The following is a 10,616-nucleotide window of genomic DNA, read 5'->3' as shown; positions in this document are numbered from 1 at the left end:
TCCTAGAGACTTTGCTGATAGGAAAGGAACCCTGACCTCAGGTCGATCCCAAGTAGGAACTACTGGACACTTCCGCTTGGGGCAGACTCGGGAAGACCTAGATCGCAAACCCTATGTCATTCCCTGCGAGTGCCAGAGACGGAGCCTTCTAGACACTCCTGCCGACGGGTTGCTAAGATGTGTCCCACAAGCGGACAAGCGGACACGTTACAATAGTATCATTAGCCTATTAAGAAGTGATATCTGCCTTAGAAAGGTCTTCATCTTTCAATATCCCAAATAGATGACCATTTTTTGGGTCATCCATGATGTCCTCTTCAACTGGCTTCCCATTAGGAATGAGAGACAGAAGACTAGCTATGTATTGCTATTTTCTCTTTGGCACAACCATTGAGAAGTCAAATTCAAGGAGAATCAACTATCATATAGCTATGCTCCTTGTAGCAGAGGGCTTGTTCACAAGGTACAATAGAGCCTAATGGTTCATAAACTTTTCAAAGCAAACACCATAGGTAATCCTTCCCTATTAGTGGTGTAATAATTCATTTCCATATTCATGAGTTGGTGGCTAGTAAAACTCATTGGATAATCTAAATTATATTCTCTAGGCTAGCACAAAATTGCTTCCATGGCGAATTTTGAAGTGTCAATATGCTTGTGGAAGATTATGCTCCAATGTGGGGCTTGTAGGATCGGTGCAATAGTTAGAGCCTTTTTAAGTTCTTTGTAAGCATGTTGGCATTCCTCATTCCACTCATCAAGCAGTTTGAGATTTGCACTAGGATTACCTTGTAGCCTTTCCTTGAGGTACTCTAGGATTCTTATTAACTCAAATTTATTTACGTGCACATGATAGGTCATGCAAGCTCATAATTAAGCACTTCTAAGCATCATGCAGATTGGGACTAATGGTAGTTGATTCCCTATAGCATTGGCAATTCCTTTCTGCTTAGCATTTCTGCTTGGTGTGATTATGGCACACTTGTACTTGTCTTCATCATTTGAGAAGGGCATATATATGCATCTAGTTATGCTCATTGTTAGGGAAACGGATGTACTTTGTGAGACATGCGTAATTGGGCATGGTCTTTGCATCCCCTCTAAGCAGTGCAAAGATAGCATCCAAGTGGACGAGTGAAGTCTCCCACATATTCATCTCTATTCTAACTACTTCTAAGTGGTTTCCAAGGAACATCCAACAGTTTCCCCAATCCTTCATTACTCAAGCATTGCACATCCATGTACATCCCAATAGGATATCATAATGGATCCATGTGATCTTAAGTGACCAATCCTTGAACACTTTGAATGGTTTGACTTTTGTCCCATTAGCTAATGTGACTTTAAATTGTGCTATTTCTACTAATGGGTCATCCTAGGCTTGCAAGACTGCATGATTTAGAATGCTAACCCCTACCACTATATCAACGATTCCCTTTTGTGTTGTATCACCTAGCGTAATGATATGTAGGATTATGTGCATTTCTATTCCCTTTCAAAAGGCATTAACTTATAGAGTCCTTGATACGGGGTTTATAGTTAGGCTTGGTATGTGTGTGTATGCATCTTGTCTTGGCAAGGTGTCTGTCTCTGGTTGATTAGGTCTTTCAATCCATCTTTTCATAGTTTCCCACAGTGTTGCTAGCTGCAAGTGGTCGTGAGTAGGCTGCTTCTTGTGGCAGTCTCATTTTGCCCTGGTGATGGCATATATAGTGTAGTATTATTCTTTGTCCCCATGTATGTAGGAGTAGGTAAACTCATACTGGAGAGTTCATGGATATCATCCTCAATGATTGGCTTTGCATTCTTTAGGTGTGCATGTGTCTCTCTTAGCCCCTCCCTAACTTTATCCATAGTCTTAAGTTGTTCTTTCGAATTAGGACACTCTCCAACTTGTGCATCTTCTTTCTCTCTCATTTTTGGAGTGGATGTTTTGGCTTCTACATTGGCAACATGCTTCCCTTTAGTGAGTGTGATGGCACTACCTATCTTGAGTGTAAGTTTGACTTTAGCTTTCTTCTCTCCTACTTTTTTGGTTTTCCTTTTTAATGGACATTGCATCCAAGTTGCTAGGTCCATGTAATGAAATGCCAGCTAGCTAGCCTTGATTTCACATCATGACATTTAAGGGCATTAGGATAGCATCATCATCTAGTGTTTCAGTGCTAAATATTTCTAACAGCATTGATGGCATAATTGTTGAGCTAGTGGAAGGTATTTGCCAAAGGTGGTTTGCATATAAGTGTGCGATGCCGCATTTGGGGCATCTCAAATCTACTTTATCCTTGTTAGCTTGCTCTTTCTTGGGACATTGTGATTAAATATGTATTGGATGACTACATGTACAACATGTGACTGGCTCTTGGCCTTGGCTTCCTCTTATACCTCTACCTCCTCCCTTGCCCAAAGCCATAACCAACACTAGTCTATAATCCATCAAGACTAGATTACACTCTTTGTCGTAGCTAACATAAGGTTTCATGTATGTCTCCTCATCCAATGGTTCTTCCACAAAGTGCATTGGGGCATCACTTGATGGATAGGTTATGATGGGCCTAAGTGATCTACCTATTCATGTCATATTAATATCAACCCTAGGGATTGTCAATCTCTACTCATTAGGTGCTAGAAAGGACCATGGAACTTCTCTTCCAAAATTGAGTTGCATGTTCCTCAGATAGAACAGTAGTGGGTGGGGCTGTTGATAAAGAAACCTCCTCGATAAGTGAAAATGTATTGCTTTGTGCCCATACCTACCACAATTTATGCAAGTGCATGGCCTAGGTTTGAGGCATTCAGTAGGAAAGTGGTTTCTCCTGCAATGGATGCATTGTACAACATGAGGTTATGCACGACTTCAAATTGCCTCTTGGAGCTTAGGTAGTTCTAGTTTTACATTTGATATTTCTTGTGATTGGTTAATAATCTTCCCTTTTCCCTAAACATCCAGGATACTTTTTTCACTAAAAACAATGATTCTCTAACCATAGCTAGAAGTAGCACTTGCTGGTTGAATGGTTTTTGAGGTTCTTTTCATCAACAACTCATCTACATGTATTGTTTCTTCAGAGACCCTTGCTAGCACATCCCTTTGTAGAATTGAGTTACTTGGTAGGGCTTTATAGAGCTTGTCATTCTGTATTCCATTGATGAGCAAAATGGATAGTGCCTTCTCGTTTAAATGCTCAATCATCAAAATTCTCTTATAGAGGTTCTTAACATGGGTGACATAATTGTGGATCTCTTCCTTGTCCTTTTGGTTAATGTTCAATAGTTTGATAATCAAGCTATCTACATACCCTACTTCTAAAAACCTCTTATTAAATATGTCTTTCAATGTGTTAAAGTTCTTGCACTCAGCATTATCTAGTAGGCCAGTGAAGCATGTTTTGCTCTTTTTCCCCAAGCACAATCCAAAAGCTTGTGCGCATTGATCAAGGTCTTCGAGGTTATTGGCCTCATAGTAGACATGCTCAAATTGTTCCATGAAACTATATGGATCACCTCTCCTGCCATGTATTTCTAAACTTGTTTTGTGACTATCGTGATTTTAGTTTGGCTTTTGGTATTGGACGCAATCCCTAATCCAACTAGGATTCAGATAGCTAGTATAGCACTATTCTACTCATTGACTAAATTGTCCAAGTAATCACTTGGTTAGGAGTTCGATAGGAGTGAGGCCTACCTCAAGCACTCGTTCTATGCTAGCAATAACCCGTAGTCTTATGCACATTGCAAATGCCAAGATGCATTGCACTAGGTTAGGTTCACCATCTTTCCTTTGCCTATCAACTAGTGGTGCTTCCATGAATCTCATGACCTGATCCAAAAGGTCCTTTCCTAGTTCTCTTTGCTCTTTTATCTCAATGAAGATCTCATATGCTAGTCTATCCACATGCATTACTTGCACCTTTTGCTCATAATGTGTTACGAGCTGTTGGATTTTTGCTGGAAACTCCCGAGGGTCAATCCCTAGGTTGCTAGCATTTGATGATAGTGATAACGGTTACTTTTTATTCTTGTGTGCAACTAGGGTTTCGATGATGTTGATGAGGTCTGGTAGAGTAGCAATTCCTCGTGCAAGAGACGCTTCATCTAGATGCTTGTTGCACTAGGATTTCCTTGACTTATTTACCTCATGGGTTTGCTTTTTTGTCGCCTTTCCTCCCCTTGTCCCAATATTGTTGTGGTTCAACTTCCTGTAGTTTCTATATTTTATTTTCTTATCTAGTTTCTATTGATTGATTGATTCTTTCACCCCACTTTTTGAATGACTTCACATACACACACTTCTTCTCATAGCAAACAATTCTTTTCTTACCAAGTATAATTAACCATGAGTAGTGCACAAATAGGCTTTCAATTCTTTCTCAGGAAAAGTGAATGAATGCAGTGTGATTTATTCCTTTCAAGGATGCTCATGAATCAAACTTTTCAATTAATTTTTGTGCTATTGCATTTTCATTCAAAACTTTACCCAATCATTAAAGTAGCTTAAGAAGGTATAAAGTGGCACTCAAAAATTAGTATTGGCTTTCAAAATCAAGATGCTTGACCTTATTATAGATCTAGGGACTGCAAACCCCTTTGATTTCAAAGTTAGTTTTACACCTTGTGGATTGGCTATTGCTAAGCACTAGACTATTCGATCATGCTAGGGTGATGATGCCTCCAGTGATGTATACTAGCTTGAGTGTGACTGGGTTCAGAATAAAAATTGGAGGTTGTGCCCCAAGACAGTGTTATGCTGGTATGACTAGAGTCTTGGCTTCAAGGATTCTTGCTAAATGCTAAATAAGCATGGCTTCTTAGGATCGAGATAGTGTAGCAAGGTCTAAAGTAGCTAGGTGTCCCTAGAACTCTACTTGTAGAGTTGTCAATGGTGAAGGCAACCCAAGTTGATGCAAGCCTCTTTGGCTCATGCAATTGCTTGAACCCTCAAGAAGTTGAGTACAACCCTTGCATATAGTTAAGGGCCTTGACCTTATGATGTCTTGAGCATATGTAAAGAGCACTTAGTCTCTGTCAATGGAATATGTCTAAGTCCACCCAATACTTCTTGCATGGATTTCTTTAAGAAAAGTTTAAAGTCAAGGGGTGGAGTGCTATAAGCCTCCAAGTATCCTTAGTAATATTTTGTGTGACCTAACTCCAAGCATTGGTAGCTCTTTTGTGGGAGGTGCTCAAGGTGATGTGCTTGGATCTTATACAAATTGTATGACTAGTGTATGGGTCATGAAGGATTGTGACTTTTAGATGCACTCCATTGATGTGTTGATGCCCTTATTGAATATTCAAATGGTTTTGAGAGGTTGATGTTCTTTAGCTCTAATAGTACTAGTTCTCATGTTAGAATCATGATTGAGTAACTCATTGTCTACCACTACTCAATTAGATTAAGGCATAAATCTTTGAACTTGTAGGGTCCTCTATGTGCATTTCCTTTGTGCACAAAGCCTTGTGTCCATCTTCCTAAGCCTAGATGCAACTTTCCTTCCTTGTTTATCCTCACTTCTTCTTATGCTTCTCACTCCTTAAAGCTTCTATCTCACCTTTTTGGGTTCTTCCAAATATCCTTAGGCTTCACTTCACACCTGCCTCTCAACACTATGAAGATGCTAGTTAGCAAGTATTGTGTTTTAGGTTCCTTTTTTGTGTGATCCCCCAATGCATGTCCCAAAGTTTGTTGCATAAGGTAGATTAGTCTTTTTAGAAATCTACTAGCCTAGGGCAATTGCGAGCTAACTAGTTAACTCTAGGTTTTGTTGCAAGCTATGAGAGTCGGCCTTAATGGAATGAATATACTCAATCTAGGGTGTGTCCACTTACTCCCCTTCTAGAATTCTTGAATCCTTGCCACCTTTGTTAGGTTTTTAAGGTTCACTCCTCAGGTTCGATTGTAGCTTGCTCTAATAGGATAAGTTTCTATTGGTCAGTATCCATCTTAATGCCAAAGGGTTATAGTATTGCCCAACTCAAGATAGCGCCAAGGCATCCATTCGAGGTATGGCTTACCCCTTGAGGTTAGTTGAAAGCTACTTAGGTTTCCCCATGATGTATGCCCAAGTAAGCTAGAGTAGGGGCCAATGTGCTAGTTGGACGTCATCTAGATAATAGGTTGTCACTAGCTCAAGTAGGTTGGGTAGTTCCCAATCAATGCGAGGTGGCATATGAGCCCCCATCTTGAGATAACACATGAGAGTAATTCAAGCTGAGGGTATTAATCCTTGGTGGTCAACTACTTGGTTCGAATGAAGCAGCACCAAGAAAATTGGCCTCCCATGTGTCCTATGGTCGCATAATAGAACTCAAGAGTTTAATAGTGCCTTGGATAGGTGTTAGGCTTGGTCAATTCGGACTAGTGTGAGGCTCAATACCACGTCATGATAATTTGGATGCCATCACAAAAGGATTAATGCCTCAATCTGGACGGACAAGGCTTCTCGGACGGCACCAAAGGCATAAAGCCTTAATCATGTGGGATGGTCATCAATTGCAAGGCTTTAAAGCTTTTGTTAATATATGCCTACTGGGATTAAACGTAAGGCTTGATGCCTTCATGACGCTTAGTCAATTCGGACGGGGTTAAATGAGGCTTGATGCCTTCATGATGCTTAATCAATTCGGACGGGTTTAGCCTCAGTCGCTTATTAAAAAGCATAATGCTTCAGCATTCGGATCACGTACATGGCACCAAATTCAAAGGCTTAATGACTTGTTTATTTTTTATATAGGCATTCGGAGGGATCAAAAGCTCAATTGAGCGCGTTAATATTCGGATGCCATCAATACGCCGTGATGATTCAATCTGAGTGACTTAGCATTCAAAAGAAAGGCACAAAAGGCTTTAATGCCTGTATGCATTCGAGCGGAAGGCTTTGATGCCTAATATGGCATTCGTAAAGCATTCAGACTTGCCTCTAGCATTCGGACCAAGGTACATAATTAAGGCTTAATAAAAAGCCACGCCATCATCAAGGTATTCGGATACCATCGTCATGGCTTAATGAGAAGCTTTAATGCCTACAACATTAGGACGTATTTTTTCTTCCTTTTGTCTTTACTTACAATACTAGTAGATGCATTATAAGATGTGAGATTGCTCCTTAGTCTCCTAGTATATATCTAATACAAAATGATGTTTTTGGTTCACAAAGACTCCATGATTCTTGCTTTTATTTTTACACATGACTATCATTATGATCATCATCATCCAATGCATCACTACTAGATATATACCGATTGCTCATCTCATAAAAAATAACATTCGTGCTCACTATGAACTCACATGTGACAAGGTTATAATAACTCTATTGTTTCTGTTCTAAAGAGTATCTAATGAAAATATGTTTTTCAAGCTTTAGATCAAGCTTCTTCTATAGTTTATCTAGCACATGAACATATGAAATACAACCAAATTCCTTTAAGTATGACACATGAGACTTCTTGATTGTAAAGCATTCTTAGGTGATCATTCCATAAACTGTAGCTATGGGAGTTCTATTCCTAATATAGACAATAGTATGAATAACTTTAAACCAAAAATATTTTGGCAAATTCTTTTCAACCTTCAATGCCTGTAAAACTCCTAAAATATTTCTATTTTTTCTTTCTATAACCCTATTTTATTAGGGGATATACATGCATGTAAATTATCTCTTTATCCCATGAGTTGTTAAGAACTTGGTTACTCTCCCCCTCAATCTGACCTCAATAACTTAACTTTCAAGCATGTTTATGTTCAATAGAACATCACAGTTTTCTTTCATGAAATATACACAACTTTCTTGCAAAATAAATATAACAAAATATTTGTTGTCACCAAGAGATATGTTTTGTGTAGGCTCTCAAATATCTACATGCATAATATCAAGTATATTCTTGCTCACATCTCTATAATATAAAAAAGGTTAAATTATATGCTTAGCAAACTAACATGCTTTACACACTTTATAAAATATTTTAACTTTAAAAGTAGGCAACCCTATAACCAATCATTTGAATTACATTTATTTTAGCATTTGTATATCTCATGTCCAAAATATTTGTGCCATATTTTCAATGTCTACAAATACTCCTTTGCCTTTAGAATACATAGTAATATTCATAGAAATCACTACAAGGATTTGAGCTGGTAGCGATGGCGATTAGTGACGGCGGGTAGCGGCGTCGCTATTTGCATTGCTATTGCGTCACTATTCGCTCCACAGGGAAAAAAGCGGGCCAAAATCGAGCGCGGCTTTATTTCGCATTTTCACATTTTGTATTTTGAGAGCGAGAGCGAGGGAGAGAGCGACCGTCGTGAGAGAAGGAGAGGAAGAAGACTTGCTGCCGCCGCCGCCACCATTGTTCGCGAAGGAGAGGAGGAGCCTTCATCGCAAAGAGGAGCCGCCCCACACTCGCTATATCTCTCGGTGAGTCTCCCTCTCTCTTTCTTTTGCTTGTTTAAGGTTTAAATCACTTTCTCTTTTGCTTGTTTAGGAGAGGAAATGAGAGAGAAAGAGAGGGAGAGGGAGAGAGAGGGAGAGAAAGAGAAAGAGAGGGAGAGGGAGAGGAAGGGGGAGGAAATGAGAGAGGGAGAGGAAGAGGGAGAGGGAGGGAGAGTGCATTCACTCTCTCCCTCTCCCTTTTGCTTGTTTAAGGTGTAAATCACTTTCTTTTTTGCTTGTTTAGGAGAGGAAATGAGAGAGAAAGAGAAAAATAGGAGAGGGAGAGAGAGAGAGGGAGATGGAGAGGGAGAGGGAGAGGGAGGGGGAGGAAATGAGAGAGGGAGAGAAAGAGAAAGAGAGGGAGAGTTAGAGGGAGGGAGAGTGCATTCTCTCTCTCCCTCTCCCTTTTGCTTGTTTAATGTTTAAATCACTTTCTTTTTTGCTTGTTTAGGAGAGGAAATGAGAGAGAAAGAGAGAAAGAGAGAAAGAGAGGGAGAGGGAGAGAGAGGGAGAGGGAGAGGGAGGGGGAGGAAATGAGAGAGGGAGAGAAAGAGAAAGAGAAAGAGAAAGAGAGGGAGAGGGAGAGGGAGGGAGAGTGCATTCTCTCTCTCCCTCTCCCTTTTGCTTTTGAAGAGTGTTAAGATATATTGTGAGAGGGAGAGGAAATGCAAGAGAAAGAGAGGGAGAGGGAGAGAGAGGGAGAGAAAGAGAAAGATAACATATATTGGAACGATAGCATATCCATGATTATGGTAATGGTATCCACTTTGCTTTTTTTATGGGTACCATTACATCGACTCCTTAAGAGGGCTAAAAATTAGTCATACACTTTATAAAGTCTAATTAGGAGATTTAAGATGCACGATAATAGACTTATCGATAATGGTATGCAATGTGCTTTGCCATGGGCCACGTTGTCGTACTGCTGCACATTCGTGTGGAATCCACCAAAAAGGGAAGGCTCATCCATAAGCAGATCATGGAGAGTGGGATACAATCAGATCTTATGTTGGGAAATACACTTGTTGCTATGTATTCAATGTGTGGGGATTTTGAAGAGGCAAGGAAAGTCTTTGATAATATGCCTCATCGTGATGTGGTCTCCTGGGGTGCATTGATCACGGGACACGCACAACATGGAGAAGGCCTTCTAGCTCTTGAGTATTTTGAGCAAATGCAGCTTGATGGCATAAAGCCAAATAAAGTGATCTTTGTAAGCATGTTGAGGGCCTGTGCTACTGTAGGAGCTATAGAACAAGGCAAATTGATCCAAAAGCACATAATAAAAGATGGGAGCCAGTTAGATGTTTTTGTATCAAGTGTCTTGGTTAATATGTATGCTAAATATGGTATCTTAGAGGAAGCAAGCCAAATATTCAGTGGTCTGTCAAAAAAGGATGTGATTACTTGGAGTGCAATAATTGCAGGCTACACCCAGTGTGGGGATTTCAAGCGCACAAAGCAGTATTTTGATGACATGCTGCATGAAAGGATCAAGCCAGATGAAGTGACATTTACTAGCATTCTTGCTACATGTAATCAGGCTGGTTTATTAGATGAAGGATGCAGGTATTATAAATTGATGAAGCAAGATCATGGAATATGCTTACTTCTTGTAGTTCTTTGGCTAATCCTGAACGAACGAAAGTATGATAGTCAGAAATTAAGAGATATCATGGTACTGCCTACAATACTGGACTTGTCAAGATGCGCTCAGCTCCGACATCATAACCACATGAAGTTTGGGAAATTATTACGAACTTCCAGCCACCTTATTTTACTCAGTGGACCCCAGGGATAGAGATTTATCAAGAGAAGCTATTGTGGGGGGGATTGCTTTTTTGTAGGGACAAGCTACGTGTTGTAGGAATTTCCAGGGAAAAAGGGGAAGAGCTGTTGATTGGGGAGTCTACCATCGAAGAATGGAGAAGAAAAAGCTCCGACAATTACACGCTAGAAGGCTTTAACCTACCACAAGAAGTAGCTTTGCCAGCTTTACCGGCCCTCTGCAAGGATGGACATAATTCTTGAACATGATGGGTCAAAGGACTGGATTTCTTGCAGAGTCTGTTGATCAATATGCAAATGCAATGATCAGAGTGTTGCGAATGTCAGAAGAAGAAGGGTTACAAATTGCTGTAGAAGGAAACGGGCTATGTATTTTTTGAAGGATAGGTTTGAACAGGA

The 10,616-nt window shown here is 40.0% G+C and overlaps 1 protein-coding gene across 1 annotated transcript; it reads left to right on the top strand.

Annotated features, from left to right (window-relative positions):
* The first annotated feature begins 9,408 nt into the window (after positions 1 to 9,408).
* Positions 9,409 to 10,230, top strand: LOC148019624 (pentatricopeptide repeat-containing protein At4g14170-like). Its single transcript, XM_087699607.1, has one exon. The coding sequence runs from the start codon at positions 9,409 to 9,411 to the stop codon at positions 10,228 to 10,230; it is 822 nt and encodes a 273-aa protein (XP_087555733.1).
* Positions 10,231 to 10,616: the final 386 nt, after the last annotated feature.

This window comes from Lygodium microphyllum, chromosome 19 (assembly GCF_053477565.2).
Source record: "Lygodium microphyllum isolate KBCC chromosome 19, Lygodium_microphyllum_v1.1.10, whole genome shotgun sequence".
In the NCBI taxonomy this organism is placed as follows: Eukaryota; Viridiplantae; Streptophyta; class Polypodiopsida; order Schizaeales; family Lygodiaceae; genus Lygodium; species Lygodium microphyllum.
Note: the sequence above shows the minus strand (reverse complement) of the source record. Positions and strands in the feature narration are given on the sequence as shown.